Source organism: Pyxicephalus adspersus, chromosome 7, assembly GCF_032062135.1.
Source record: "Pyxicephalus adspersus chromosome 7, UCB_Pads_2.0, whole genome shotgun sequence".
Classification (NCBI taxonomy): domain Eukaryota; kingdom Metazoa; phylum Chordata; class Amphibia; order Anura; family Pyxicephalidae; genus Pyxicephalus; species Pyxicephalus adspersus.
In genome coordinates, this window is record NC_092864.1 from 17,897,869 (window position 1) to 17,914,385 (window position 16,517).

The 16,517-nt window shown below is 38.1% G+C and overlaps 1 protein-coding gene and 1 long non-coding RNA gene across 2 annotated transcripts in view; one reads left to right on the forward strand and one right to left on the reverse strand.

Annotated features, from left to right (window-relative positions):
• Positions 1-16,517, reverse strand: part of CHLSN (cholesin) — a 187,762-nt gene that overhangs the window by 104,444 nt on the left and 66,801 nt on the right. Inside the window, exon 4 of the mRNA XM_072417714.1 lies at positions 10,360-10,392. Within this exon, the coding sequence (XP_072273815.1) occupies positions 10,360-10,392 (33 nt within the window). The remainder of the gene's footprint in view (positions 1-10,359; positions 10,393-16,517) is intronic.
• On the forward strand, positions 3,362-15,992 carry LOC140335237 (uncharacterized). Its single transcript, XR_011921674.1, has 2 exons — positions 3,362-4,288; positions 13,200-15,992. It is a non-coding gene; the product is annotated as an uncharacterized lncRNA (long non-coding RNA).

Below are 16,517 nucleotides of genomic sequence, written 5' to 3' on the forward strand. Positions count from 1 at the left end.
AAGGAAAATGCAAACAATACAACTTGCACAGTTCTAGTTCACCCTGATTATATAAACTAACCACAAATACAAACTGCAAAATATTCCTAATTGCACAAGGTCATATTGGGGTGAAAGCACTTACTGGAGCTTCACTCCACTGACTTCCCCTAAAAACACAGCAATTGTGAAATGAGCGGAAAGCTTGCTCTGAAAGTTTAACATTTTAGTAAGTCCTGTTTTTTGATTAGTATTTCCAGAGCACCTTGCTCACAATTCTAAAAACTGAACAAAAACACCACATATTGTAAGCTCTTTGGGGCAGGGTCCTCTCCTTCTCCCACGTCACTGTCTCTATCGATCTGTCATTTTCTACCCTAGTTTAATGTACAGCGCTGCGTAATATATTGGCGCTATAAAAATTCTGGTAATTTCTAAAATTCTATTCATAATATTAGTAACAATAATACATAGAATCCCTTGGCTCCATTTATGGGAAAATAAAATGGTATGTTAGGCTGGGTCAGAGGAAACCCTCCTAAATAAATAACAATGCATTTCCTGACACAGACCTCGGTTTTCTTGATCTTTAACTTTAAAGTCATATGCAGTATCTGTGTGTAAAATCTTCCAAAGCACTGCTATCTCTTACTGCTGGTCTAGTCAGACCGGAGTGAAGTCTGATAAAGTTTGGCAATCCTTGAGGACACCTGCTGCAAGAGCTTTCTGATTCTGTTTCATTAATCTATAATTGGATCTATGCTACCTCCAAGTTTCTGTCTGCTTCTTGAACATTCACCCACCTATTATCATCGACCAGACCAGACATACATGGTATGATAAGTGAGTAATGGGGAAAATATCAGCTACAGGGAGAATATTGGTAGTACTAGTAATTAACTACACATTTGTCCTTTGGGTACAGGTCTTCTGAATCAAGTTAAATTCTGAGCTTATTTAAAAATAAAGGTCAATATAATATTTATAATATTTGGGGCTTCTCCCCAGCCTGATTTAGCTGGGAGCACCACCCAAAAACAGCCAGGTAGTTACTGAAAAGTTGGGTCATAATACAGGGGGCAGACTACCTACAGCTTCTTCCCAGCCAGCTTAAAAAATCTCTAGGGAGAATACAGTGTTGTATATAAAAGCAATAAAGATGGGTATTATTGACCCAAACATTTACCTTTGATTAAATTGCTAACCCCTAATATCTAAAAGAAAAATATATTTATTCATCACAACCCATTTAAAACTGAAATAATGTTATATTTATGTCCCTGTGACCAAATATGAATGCATACCTGATCTATACTTTAGATGTTAATACAAGATGTTTTAAAGTACCGCTGTGGTCAAAAGCTTTCTCAGATTATGCTACCTGCAGTTGAATGTTTTGGTCCTAGGGGGTAATCACAGCCAGTGGCAGATGTAGCCAACGGGGGGGCCCTGTGCAGAACTGATCTGGTGAACCTATAGGGGCCCCTCATTGGCTTAGAGCAAGGGCCCTTGTGCAGTGGCACATTTCTTTATGTCCATCCTGATCACACGAGCAGTGTTGGAATGCACTGGGCTACATTATCCTACACAAGAACAAGACCCTTTTCCTTTTGCCTTTATACCAATGCACTGCATTAATAGGTGATTACAGGAAGCACATGTTGTATTCACTATTCTGCAGTTACAACCTCGGCTAATCATTGTAAGCACCCCCACAGTATAATATGGTTGACCCCCATAAGTGCCACATTGCCTGGACAGCTTGGTCTATAAACGAAAAAAAAAAGAATCTACAGCCAGGAATATCAAACAACAAAATAATGTTTTAGGGTGAGCTCAGAAAAACAAAAATGGCTGTGTTCTTACTAGCGACATGCTGCNTTCGATAAGTCATTTACTTAGCTCTCTGTTACACTTTACACCAATTCTGACTAGAGCACCTATAAAAGGGAGAAAAGGCAAACATTTATCTTCATGTTATTTCTGTGTATGGTATAAAGGAATATTATCACCTGCGCTCAATGAAGACTTCTCAGTTTACCTCATTTACATCACAGGATCCTTCACTGCCAGGGGCACCAAAGTCACCCACCTGTAGCTGCTCCAATATCAAAGAGGATTCCACAAACATCAATCTTCCTAGGGGAGAATGCAGAGCTCACACACCCTCTGTATTACACTAATAATGTATGTAAACCAGTGCTGGTCAAACACATTACAGTAGCCTGTGCAATATTCTAAATTCAGGATGAATTACAGCACAAAAAGTGTCTTTCAATCAAAATGTCAAGAATAGGTTGAAAGAAAAAAAACTGCAAAGGGCCTTGCCAGTTTTGCAAACTGCGAAGAAATAAGGAAATATTAATAATCAAAACTGGTCATTGAACATCATCTAAATTCCACCTAAATATGACATCAGGCAGGACTTAATTGCAGAAAGGTACAGGTGATGCATCTTTTAAAACTATCTTCTAGTTTTGGATAGAGTAGAGGAGGGTTGGGCTGCCAAATGTAATAGCTGTGTGTGTTCACTGTAACCCTACTACTTAATTAGGAGACCCCGTTAAAGGAACTCATTGTCCTGTCCACGGCATTGAGGAAACAATGATTCACAAGCTGCATACTGTGGCTACTGAAAGGAATGTGGATTGCTTGATAAGAATGGAATCTAAACACGAACACCATAGAACAACCAAAATATTTACAACTCCACTAGGTTTTTATCACCAACAACAACTTTCCTCCCCTGAAATGTCCTCCTATTACTTAGTGAAATGTGTGTCACTGCAGTCATTATCTGAACAATTAAGTAGGCCATTGACACATTCTTATGTAGCCAAACAAACCAACATGTGACTCAATATACCCGTGATCAAGCTAGAAAATCTAATGTACCCTTATCTGAGAGCCCAGGTGGTTTTTATGGGGGCCCGGGATAAGGAGAAGTCCATTATGATCACACATGTGTGGCTGGAAATTACTTTAGTCATAGCTTGGATTGACAATAAAGATTCAGTTCCCCAAATATGACATTAGAGGTCACATAAATGGGTATATGCAGTCTGCCACAGGTAGAAAAGAAAGGAAGCAAACTTTTTTCGGGGGGAGTGCTTCATTTTCCTTTAGTATTTTTGTCCCCCCACCCTCCTTCTGCAAGTGTCTCTACATAAGAAGTTGACAATTTCATCATGGGGAAATTTGCTCATTTTTTTTTAGAAATATAGCTAGTCAATGGAGGCTGACCAGAGTGGGGCCACCAAAATTTTGCTCTGGGGCCCCAAGATTTCTAGATATGCTCCTTCTTACTCATGCTACAAAACCTCACATGTAGCTCACATGGGCTGTTTTGGTTACAGTTTTGAGTGTATATTTTTCACTTTTATGTGAGAGGCAGCAAGGAGCAATTTAAAAGGGCAAGAGTGAGAATGCCTTAATTATGCCAGACGACCAGCAGCATTTAAAAAGCCAATAAAAGGTACCCTATTCATTCTCTTTCACATTCTTATTGGCTATTCAGGTAGATCATCTCTGGTTAAGAGATAGCCCTAGGAAGCTCTACTAGCTACACATGGGCACTTTTAAAGTGCTTTTCAGTTTTTTCTGACACAAACGTGTGAAGAATATACCAATTCTATGCATTCAGCATGTCTCTTGGCCAAGATTCGAACCTGGGACCCCAGAGCCACAAGGCAGGAGAGCTAATCATCAAGATCTATTGTAGATATATGCGTGATGTTGAAGAAAACAATGGTGACCTAACAACGGCCCCCATAAGAAGCCTGTTTGTGTATTAGGTGGTTTTTCCAAGAGATTCCTTTACACAATAACTGAAGCAGCGTTCTTTACATTTGGGCTGGTTTTAAAACACAGAAAAAAGTAAGGAGGGTCACTGTTAACAGCCAATCACATTTCTTCTTTTATTCTGCAGCCTTCACGTGGAACTACATACATTCTAACATTCTAATTTTTCATAAACAGGAACATACTGGGTGGACTCGTTTTTTAAGATAACTTTTAAAAAACAGGAAAGTATTTTCAGTTTCCATGGGGTGGGTGTGCACAGCCAGTAACGAAAGCCACATTTTTCTTCATCTTGGAACCTCTGTCACATGGTAGTAGGAAAAAAAAAAAACAGTCTGCTAAAAATGTAACCTGAACTTCTCAAATTGCTTGCAACTTCCGTTACAGCCTCAGGACTGCAAAATCATAACACTAAACATTTTCAATTCAACCCGGCGCAGTGGAGGTTGGCAGTCTTGTGAAAACAGCGATCAAACTGCAATGTAGAGCTTCGGAATCGTGTGATAAGGTAAGTGCATGGGATTACACTGACAACACTCCTGGAATGCTTGAAAACATGGGGTTCTGACACTTTCACTAGCTGCTGAGTTGTTAATGGACAATGTATATTCAGGTCACTCTGTTAGAACCTCAGCAGAACCAAACCACGTCAGCAATCACATTGGGATCATAGTTTTCAGGAGTTTCTGACAAGTAATGATGAAGTTTGCAGGCTCCAGCAAGGATCTGTAGTAAATAGGGGCTCTTGATATACTAAGTATTGGCAGCAGTATGCAGTAAACAGGTCAACCAGTCTAGTCATTCATGTGCCATGGGGTCAGGGCACGGCCCTGTTGTACACAGTTAGTTAACAAATAGGCTTGTATAATGCACAGGACTGGGGACATGTAAATGAAAATTCCACCCGTAAGCTAATGTCATAAATGTACGCTTCACCATGAACACTGAACAATATAGATTTATTGACTACATCATCCTTATCTGTATATTTTTATCTGTTGGTTGCCATCCTCCACTGTATGGTTATATAATTTAAAAGCAGTCTCTGTCTAATCTGCACTAAATGAGCTATTATTTCTCTCCACCCTGTGAGTAAATGTCGGAGTGATGGAAAATACCCTACAAAGTATTGTATTGCTTTAGATTGCAGACATTTTACCGTAACAGAGCTGAAGCCACCTATTATATGACGACGTGTATACACATGATATGTAATAATAGAAAATGCACAAATACAGGATGTTGGTTTAACAAGCAGGCGTTGTCACATAAAGCTGGGCTCCAGGTACAACCTTAAAGCGTACCTAAACTCGGAATTTTTACTTTACATAAAAGGGTAGACAATCCATTTATTTAAAGTAAAAATTTTGTTTGTTAGTGCTTTAAGTGCAGCACAAAAAAAAAAAAAAAAAAGCAGCACTGCCCTCTTAATTCTTGAACACCTAGCTGATAAAGAATTATTGGGAGTGCAGAGCCTCCTGGGATACCTACGTCATGCATCCCGGGAGGATCTTGGCTGACCTTCTGCGCATGGCCAAGCATCTCGGGCATGCGCAGAAGAAGGGGAAAAAATTCCCAATCTCAAGCATGCGCAGTGAGATTGGCAAGTTTGTTCCCAATCTACATCACCCGATCTCGCGCCTCCACAGTGTGAAATCAGGTGAAGCAGGAAGAAGAACACGGGAGAAGAGAGGAGAAGATGGCAGCCCTTCTGCGTCGGGTCAAAGACGGATACAAGGACGACGTGGGACCCGATGGAGGAAACCTTCTGACGGATAGACTGATCCGTGGGATTGAAGGTATATGTCATTTTTTTTGTTTTGGGTTAGTTTTGAGTTTACTTCTGCTTTATGTAGTGTTGTACTTATCCCCTGGGAGAGGGAAGAAGAGCACTCTGAGCCAATCAGATGCTGCAGCATATACATGTGCAGACAGGAAATGGCAGGAGAAGCCATAGTTGATTACTTAGACTATGTACACACATCAGATGATTCCCACCAAATATGAATGGCCAGGCTTGTCAGGCGAGAATCTGACATCTGTGTACAGAGGTTGCTCAAAGTCATTAATGAATCTGTACTGATGGATCCATAAAAACTGACTAAGTCAAGAGCACAGTGGGGTGTCGCTCACTCCTTCTCCCCCCTCCCTTCTTCAGAACGGTGATGTATGTAAAGCACCCTGTGCACACATGGGGACTCCCATCCTGCCGATTATGACCGCCGAGTAGCGTGCCGATAATTGCAAGGTGGTCCATCAACTCCAATGAAATACAAAATAGATATTTTGTACGTGCATATTTCTTACTGTGGTCAACAGTGCCGGCGGGAAGCATATTATTGATTTTATGACAGAGGCTGCAGGCCGATGGAAATCTGAACACGGGCTGCAATTGGCCCCCGGGCCAGACTTTGGACATGCCTGCCTTAGACCCTTCTGGCTGTGCCATCTGGCATTTTATGTGCAATGAGGTGATGAGGTAGTATTGCTTTAGTAGTATGTAATACCCTTAATCTCATGGACGAAAAAAGAGGGGTGAGGCTCTGTAGCCCCGTTGTAACATTGTCTCTGATACAAAAGGACAACCTAAAGTTGTTTCTATAGATGAGGAAGTGTGGTACCGGCAGACTCAATCGCTGGAGGATGCCGCGATCACTGCTGGAGGACACCGCGATCACTGCTGGAGGACACCGCTAGAATGTGGGAACCAGGTAAGAGTTTAAAACTCCCTGGCAATTCCACCCGAGTGTGGCTTGGGGTTACCACTTTTGATACTGAAAATTAACCCTGGGCCACACTCGGGAATACCGCCAGAGAGTATTATATAATATATAAGCTCAGCTTTAAATCCATCCACCTTTCATATTAAGAGAGCATCGCAGTGAATTATTTTCACATTAACAACAGAGCAACAAAACACAATCATTGTGCTACACTGCTAGGAAAAAAGCTTGGCCTGCAGGGATGGAGACCAAATGTGACCTGCTTATGTAATACAGTACGTAACCACAAACTATACAAGAATGTTTCCGATTTGCTAAACCACGTAACACACCTATTTCCTCAGGGGAAAAAACAAAAACCACTAAAATTAATTTTAGTGTACATAAACACATTAGAAAAAGTAAAAGATATTATTGTGCTCTCCTCCACTTGCTGGATCGCCCAGGTTATCCCATGATAGTCTATCATCTTCACTCTTGGAAAGCTTTAATAAATCAGCTCATTGTAATTTTTATATTTTTAATGCCAGTCAAACGCCAGCTGCAAATCTGAAAGTGCTCAGATAAGATAGACTACAATTGCACTGTGCACAGGAGAGATAATGTGCTAATGTTTTCCTCAGTTCCCCATCAGCCATCTTCAAAGTAAATTTCAAGGCAGAGCTCTTCATTGATGTTTTAGGTTGTTTGGGTAGGGGTTAGACCATATGTGAAGTATTTATTGCTGCCTGTGTTCCCAATAAAAAGATCTGCATAACTATTTGTACCGCTGGTCATTGGCAAACAAAATTTAGGAAAATTATAACATTTATGAGTTGTTCGCAGAATAATAGGGAGGGGGAGGTTTCTAATAGGGACACCCACTGCAGAGACAATTGTCAGAAATTACTAACACTGGGAAATTTATTCTGATATCCGGTTGCATCTCTGGACCAGGAAATTAATGTAAATTCCTTTACTGGTACAAAGACAGTAAAAAAATTAATTGCCAAAAGTTTTAAGCCATTACTAACCTTTAAAAGTTTTGGATATACATACAGTTTAAGGTAGTTTTAGTGATCTTAGGCGAGAGAACTGAACCACAGAGAACAGCTTGCATTAGAAACACATGATTGGAAGAAAATGGATTAAAAGCGCTACTAATGTATTTTATTGTAATGTGTTGTAATGTGTTTTTCATAGTGATTTCAGGCTCAGATATTTACTCCATATATATAGCACTCCGCACACCCCTTCCTCCACCTTCTGACTTCCCTGCATAGCTTAATGGCTGCTTTCTGCACAGAGCACTTTTTGTACCAAGGTGGAAAGAATAACACACACAGAAATGTACACAGGTTAGACACTAAGTCTTTTAGGTCCAGAACAGATTCAGAACTTCAAGCTGCTCTGCATTAGAAATATTTTCAAGTAAATGCATGTAGGGTAAGAAATGTTCAATACATAAGGTAAAACCATACCAGATTTTTGTGTGGTCCAGTGTCATTGCAATGTATTTTAGACCAATTTAGCCATTCACCCCTATATATAATGTAACTCCAATGTCTTTGCCTAGAAAATACATAATAGTGGCCACACAATGGTTGTTGAGTTGGATGCAGAAGAAGCCACAAGGAATATGGTAGGAGAAGGATGGGGAGTGAGGATTGACATTTAGATGAAATTTAGTATGCTGTATATACCGGCACATTACTGAAAAAGGTTTCCTGATCAATGCTACGGGATCCCTGAAATATATCACAATACTCTACTGATAATTACTTCATATTCCTTTCTCCTCATAAGGCCCGGGCACTTACGCTTTGGCATCTTCCAAGACCATCAGCACCCCAGAAACATATAATTCTCCTTTCTTTAGTCCTAGAATTGTTTGTTCACCCACAAGGAATGAGGAAAAAACAATCTTGCAAGCTCTAATCTGATTTGTTGGAGTCTGTTCACCAGAATGATGTGACAGCAGTAGATATTTTAATTTGGACCCCTCAGGAATATATTTATCTTGACCACATCCCAAATCTAGAATATACACAGAAAAGGGTTTCCTTGTTTATTAATCTGTCGTGACCATACTTGACCACTTTTCTCAGGCAACGATTATCTGACATATGTACAAACCTTAATACTACTAGCTTCACAAAAATATTGTGTTGTTAGCCCACAACAGAATTAGGAGTGGAGTTCTGTTATGAATGTCCAACAGGTATATTTTTTGTAGTTGTGCTTTAATAAATAAAACAGAGAAAATTGCACTTATTTCTGAGATGTACCGCATGTGTTTTGTTTTATTTTTTTTGCTTGCCCTGACATATACTTTAACAGACCAGTAAATATTTCCAACATTGGAGAAGATCATCTGATCCAGGATTTCCTCTAATGAAGGAGATTGTCATAAAAAGAAATAACAGCGTGTTACTGAAGTTCTAAATGCAAAACCTACTGTTGCGTGTTTTAATTTCAGCCCTTTTAATTGCGCAGAATGAGTTGCCAACAGATCTTTGGATTATATTTTCACTTAAACCTTGACTAACCAGGTGGTTTTACAGTTACTTTCAATTAGAACCCAGAACTGGAAATGAGAATGTAGCTCAGCAAAAGAAAACAGGACTTTAACCTTGGCTTCAGGTCATCCTTTGTTTTATCTGGACTTATTCCATAAAGCCCAATCATGCCTAATTGGCTCCATTATTGTCCATCACCCAGCCATATTAAATTGATTGGTAAACAAAGCAGATGTCTAAATGTTCTGTTGCAGTGATGGATGATGAACCATAAAAAAAACTATTTTGCATCACACACACAACCAGAATACTTCCATCTCTAGAATGACAGTGATGAGAAGTGTGATCAAGCTTTGAATCATCTCAGTAATTAACAGATGGTCATTTATGGCAGGTTAACGTTAACACTGAATTCTAGGCTTAATTCATAAATATACATAACAATACATAATATACATATATATTATCATATACATGATAAGGTTTGCTCATCTTTGTGCACAAGCCCTAGCAGGCAGGAGACCTGAGTTTTAATTCCTGCAGTGACTAGATAGAAGAAGTTCCAGCTTATGACTAGATAGAAGAGAGAAGCAGAAGAAGGTTTATCTCAAATATACTTAAAATTCTCCTTCTAAAAGAATGTTTCTTCCTAGCACAGATGAACTGCAGCAGAACTGATCGGCTCCATCTATCACTTCTTTCTCTCTTTGGGCTTCTCTACACAGTAAGCTTAAGAGGCCCATACAAAGTCAACTTTAGGTGGCATTTAAAAAAAGAATTTTATAATATACTATACAGAGCTGTGTCAATGTATGGCTTTTATATCTGCCTAGAGTTCAGCTTTAAAAACTCCCTATTGTAGATGAAGCGATTTCAGATTTTTTTTACAGGCAAAAAAAAAAAATTATATATGCCATTGAAATAGTCCAGGAACACGGTCTACCCGTGTTTCTTCAATTATCGATACCTGGCATGAATTCTGTACACCAGATTGCTATGCTGAGTAAAGCTCATCGTCTGCCAGTATTGTGTTCTCTTGGAGCTCCCTATTGCCAAGCTGAAAATGAATGGAGGCCAGGCAGTCCAAATTTCCAATATCTGACCATCTGACAACACTGCAGTAACACAACCTGAATAACAACTCCAGAACACAAATAAAGCCAGAAAACTGCTAATGCTCTCTCTATTAATGTCTATGTATGTTTTATGTAATTCACTGCAGTCACATTTCACAGAGCTTCTCACAGGCGGGCCCCATTTCCTTAAAGTCTGTGCTGTGTAACTTTCTTGCTCTCCATAATTACATCATATTGCACATATATCCTAATTTAAATTTTTTGAGAACAGAAATATCTGACCTTAGATACTGCAGAATCTGGGACTTCCGAAACCTGAAGGAGAAAAAAAAAAGTAATACTTTAAAACCGAACTAAACAAATTCTAGGTGACAAATATGTTATAAAATACAGCTGCAACCTAAGACATTCTAACATGTTTCATAAAAAAAAAGTCTGCTGTACACTAGGTTGGCCTGGTTTCTAAATAATACAGAAAGTTTTCCAAGTTTAAAAAATTTACAAGGCAACTAAAAACCTTTGGAGGACCGTGACATAAGAGTGGAGGGTTTCTAAGTGATATCAATCTATGCTGAACTTTTAATTTTTTTTATTTTAAACATTTTAATAACCATTTTACATTACTGCAGGTATGAACATGTCTTTTACATGTTTTACATAAACTAATATTCTTGTAGTTTTTTAAGTCCAAAAAAGAGCAAGCCCACCATCTTTAATTTTTTTTTTTTTATAGAGTAGTTATATATTGGGACAACTGTTAGCATATTTCCTATAATTCTTTTTATGTTATGTTGTTGCATGCGGAACAAATATATATTGTCGAGAGAGTGCATGTACATAGTATTAGAGTTGACTACATGGCGATTTAATTTATTACCTATTGCTAACACTTAACTATTTCTTACCAAGGTGACATTTAAACAGTCATTGTCACCTTGCCCAGTCAGGGCCTACAGCCCACTCCCTAGGAATATATTTTTACCCATTCAACATTCATAGTCCATCTCTTCTGTGTCACCCCACTTCAGAATCTCTATACGTATTAGCTTCGGTGGGACTGGTGTTGAAGCTTAGACAGGGAAATAACGTCATCACACCCCTCTCCCCCATGTGACAGTGTTTAGCCTTGTTACAAAGGGAAGTTTTTCCATGCCCAAAAGCCACATTCCATTAGCGAAGGCCTCAGAAGTGTAACAATACATTTCTGGGGTGCAGACTATTTGCAGACACTTACAAATCATATTTTTATTGTCCTAGTCTATGGGAACAAGGAAATATTTTTTCTGTAAACATTCATCTTTAAACACAGAAAAACACTGTGATTTGAAAATGATGATTAATATGATATGTGAATTGTAATAAGAAGTCCACTACAGTGCAATCTTCTCCCAAGAAACCCAAAAAGGTGAATCTGCATTTGTCAGAAATGATAAAAATGTTATAGACACAATAAAGACCAAGCCACCAGCAATGGCTATCTGTGATATTGTGAGTGTGTAACTATATTAAATATGTTTGTCTCTAATTTGCCTAGTTGTTGTATAAATTGAAGAATTGATTAGTTTTGAGTCATGAGATATGTGTCATATATGGCACAGTATTAGGCTATGTAGACAAGTGCAATAATTGTCGTTGGAAAAGGATCTTTCATGATCCTTTCCAATGACAAAAGACTGAACGGTGCATGAACGAACTCTGTACATACAGCCCTGTTCTGCTCTATGGAGGGGGGGGGAGAATGATGGAGCAGCGCCCGCTGTGCTCTCTTCTCTTCACTTGCATTTCTATCGTTTGTCGTCCGTGGATCAGTCGGACGGTCGTCCGGACGATGGATGACGAGCACTGTACACACGCCAGATTCTCATCCAATATCAGCCCTGAGCCAATTATCGGAAGAGAACCATTACACGTGTGTATGAAGCCTTAGACAGACTTTTTTATTTTTCCACTTAAACACTAAATATCCTAATATAAGTTCTTAAAAGGCACTTGCATCTCTTACATTTTTCTCAACACAACAACACACCTCTCCAACAGATCTGTTGAGACACAACAGACTGCCATTTAAACCTCAAGGGTCAGGAAGGGCAGAAATAACTGCTCTGTAATAAAACACAACAAATGCACCGGCTATAACACTTATAAGGTTGACATGAAGCCATTACTGAGTTCTGAGACAGACAGTAAAACAAGGTAAATTATATGTCTCAACAATAGGTTTTAACCCCACAGAAGCACACTGTCAATAATGCAATACATTATTTATGGAAAACTTGCACATTGCAAGAATGCACCGTGGATAGGTTAGTGTAAAAGGAGACCAAAAATCAGGCATGAACTACCCATTAAAGTGTAACAGAGGCAGTTATTATTTTTACTTTCTGATAAAGTATGGGTGGATTTCATACTGTCGGATTTTACTGCAGTTCCTTTCCTGCTTCTAAGATATTACTGTGAACTAAGCTTTCTACTTACCCCCTCTGCAGTACATTGGGCCTGATTTATGAAAGCTCTCCAAGACTGGAGAATATAGACTTCTTTGGGTGAACCTGGGTGATTCACGACACCTGGAATAGATGTGGTAAGTGATGGAAAACATTTGATAACTAATAGCAAATGATTTTAGGAAATCAATTCCAGCTTTCTTGGATCATCAAGGTTTTGCCATGATAATCTATCTTTTCCAGTCTTGTAGAACGTTAATAAATCAGGCTGATTGTCTGTATAGGTTGATGTAGAATCCACAAGTGCCTTTGGGCAGCATCTTTGGCTCTCTATTAGAAGCTCTTTAAGATAATACAGTCATATGTTTCTGTTATATATATATATATATATATACACATATTCATATATAAGAAAAAAGAAGAAAACCATGTTGAAATGAATTATTGCCCAAATCCAAGGCCAATTGGCCAATATGTCATAAAGAATCTGTTTTGGGATTCTCTTGAATATGACACTGCTATAAAAGAAAAAGTTTTCCTAAGCAGATATTTGCTTCAATATCTAAATAATGACACCATGGTCTGACTCAATTTAGAAGGTGAAAATACCACCACTACGTCTGTAAAACAAAAGCAAAGTTTCTGATATAATAACTTATTTTTTAATATTTTTTACAGCTATATAAGTGAAGAAGGTCTGACGATCGGAACTATGGGACGCCCAAACATGTCGGAGTTGTACTACCCAAGCCAAACCCTTGGTAGCCCTTATATAGGCATAGAAGATATTATTCGTTTTCAGAACATCATCTCCAGAGTCATGCACAGCTACCTTGGCATACTAGTCCCTCTTGGCTTACTTGCTGGTATCTTCAGTCTTGTGGTTTTAATAAAGAACAAGATAAAGCATCAAACAATGGAAAATCTGGACTTCTATCTTTTATGCTTAGCAATTACTGACATTACAATCATCCTGTATTCATTTACTTCTTCAACAAGGCCAGATTATTTGGAAATATCAAACTTGAGCTGTGGAGTACTGTGCTTATTCTTCAACATCAGCTATTTCTTTTCTCAGTACCTGTTGCTAGCAATGCTCCTCTTGTTGCTTGTGGATACATCTGATTCTGGATCCAGAATGACAAAAATCCTTACAAATTGGCCGGGATGTTTGTCTCTGACTTTAACATTCTCAGTAACAATGTCTCTAGTAACTGTGTCTCTCCTGGGAACATACAATAATCTTCAGAACATAACATACTGCCAGCTGGATCCATTAAATGCCAGCCCAGAGTATGACTTGGTGAAGTTCTCCATGGGATTCTGTGTCCCATCACTCATCATCTTAGTGCTCTGTGTTCTAATGATTGTTCAGGGGCGGCGAACAGAACGGGTCGCAAGGAAAGACAAGCTTCATGATCCTCTAGTTATTCTAATAGATATATTGATTATGTTTGTATGCCGGCTTTTTTACAATGTCATGCTTGTTAGGAGAACGAGATTGAAGATTTTTGGGTACTTTTTGTCTCCAAGAGAGGAGCTGGTCATGAACATTGCAGAGCTGGTTGTATTTAGCGGTAGCTGTATAAGACTCATCTGCACAATGATCTTGCACAAGCCATGCTGGGATGGGGTGAAAAAATCCTTGCAGTTCTTCAGAAATATGTGTAGAACAGAAACATCTAACAGTGTTATCTGACTGCCTCCACCCTTTCAATTCATATACACCTATAAAATGTTTAGACACCTTGGTCAAGTAACACACAGCTTATTGATTTTTTTAAGCGAAAACATCGAAATAAACAGGGAACACATCTAAATTCCAACTTTTTAAGTGCTTTTCATTTTTCTTTTTTAAATTTAACTCTGTGTATTTTATATTTGTTCCTTCTGCCTATCTATTTATGTACTGTGTTCAGTGTTCTCCCCAGACCCTTTTAGGCGGGTGCACCACCCAGCACTTTTCAATTATCACCTGGCTGTTTTTGGGTGGTTATTGAACAATACCCAGATGGGGTATTGGATTAAGTCTGAGTGCCAGTCTGCCCTGATATGTTACATGAAGTATTTCAAAAATCGAACTGCAATGAAATGTTTATACAAAAAGGGATTGCAATCATTCCTAATAGTTTTAATGATAATCAAGGCTTGCAGGCAGTTATAGACTGTTTTATATTGGCAAATCACAGCAGCCTCACTGTCAAAAGCTTGTCTTAGCTAAGACAGGACAAAATAAATATACATGCAACATATGCAAAAGGTTTGTTGCACTACCAGTCAGTACTAACTACCATTCCCAAATAACAAGAATCTAATGATGAACCATGGTAGCCTGTTATAATGTAAACACACAGAAGTTTCTAAGTTGTTAGAAACTGATTGAAACCAGTCTTTATTATCTTGTTGTGTCTTTGAGAATGTATTACTTCACAGTACAAGCAGATAAAGAGGTAAGAAGTGGCTGCTTAATAAAACTATGCAAGCAATTAAACATCCACAGTTGTATTTTTAAACTGTGTGGATTATCAAAAATATTGAAATTGTTACAGATTACTTTGTTTCAAAACTTCATTTTGTGAGTTTGCTATTTTATTCCATAATAGACGGCTAACCTAGAACAAGCATACAGCTCATTGTAATTTATAGTTCTGAATTCTGTTGTGCATACCTGTTCTAGCTCACTGATTCACTAGCAACAAAGAACAGGATATATTTATTTCATTGTAGGTTTCCTTTAAATATTTGTTTCAGTATTTAAGTGCATGAATTTATAATAGGAGCAATGTAATATGAATATTAAAAATATATTTTTTTTTCTTGATATGCTTGAAACTATTGTAAAGGCTAGGCTGTGCAGAAAGGGATCTGAGAATGATCTTCTCAGTGGTCCACAGAGAACTAATAATGGAAAAAGACAGGAAAATTGGGTTGTGGGAGAGATTACCTAATGAAGACCAATCCATCAATGGAACTGTGCTAATAAACACTGGTCTATCTGGTATATAGTGTGCAGTATAACCATCTACATCTAAATTAATAACCAATACACATTATTTTCAGATTTGCTTGGTATTCCTCCTATCTTATGCTTTTTAAGCAATTGTATTATTGATATTTATTGACATGCCAAGTATATACAATATATTTATGTATATGTAATTCCAATTTTATGAATATGATTTTGTTTTATGACAAAAAACACTTTAAATTTTACTGAGGTGTTAATAAAAGGCAAACATACTGAGTCAATAAGCGTTGTGTGTTATCCAAACCTCCGTATATAATTCTGGCTGATAGCCTTAACAAATAAATTGCTACTTTAGATTTTTGGGCTGCAGTAAAGTCGGAATTGATGGAAGACACAGGGCTCTGTGTAGAAATGTTTTGTTATGGTAAACATAACCAGTATGTACGTATAGTGCTGTACTGTAACACAATGTTGTCCAATTAAATACTTTTGTTTCTCTTTTATTTGGTATACCAGAACCCAAACTCTTGTTGCAGACTGAGCTGTTACTGGTTAAATATTTTTTTAGGCCATGTGCTCTATATTTCTACACCTATTCTAGAGACACAACAAAGTAATGAAAGGCTTACCTGTGAATAGATGTTAAGGTGTTTCAGATGCCTAACTTCTCTTCCACCATTCCATTGTGTAGAGTGGTGGAAGACACTTAGCCTTTGGCATACAGAAGGCTTCACTGAAGAAAGCAGTCATTGGAGTGCAGGGGTGGGAATTTCAGGGAATACATTTTTTACAAAAAGCAGAAGCTTAGAGTAGCATATTAACTTTGGAACTGATGGGAATTAATCAATGTTTGCTATACAACACCACAGAATACAACAATACTTGAATCAGATGTAACCTCTACTGAAGGTGCTCGGAATTTTGCCATACATAATTACATAGTAAGTCAGGTTGAAAAAAGACATAAATCCATCAAGTTCAACCACTAGAGAAATAAACATATCCCAGATATAAAACCCCATGAACAA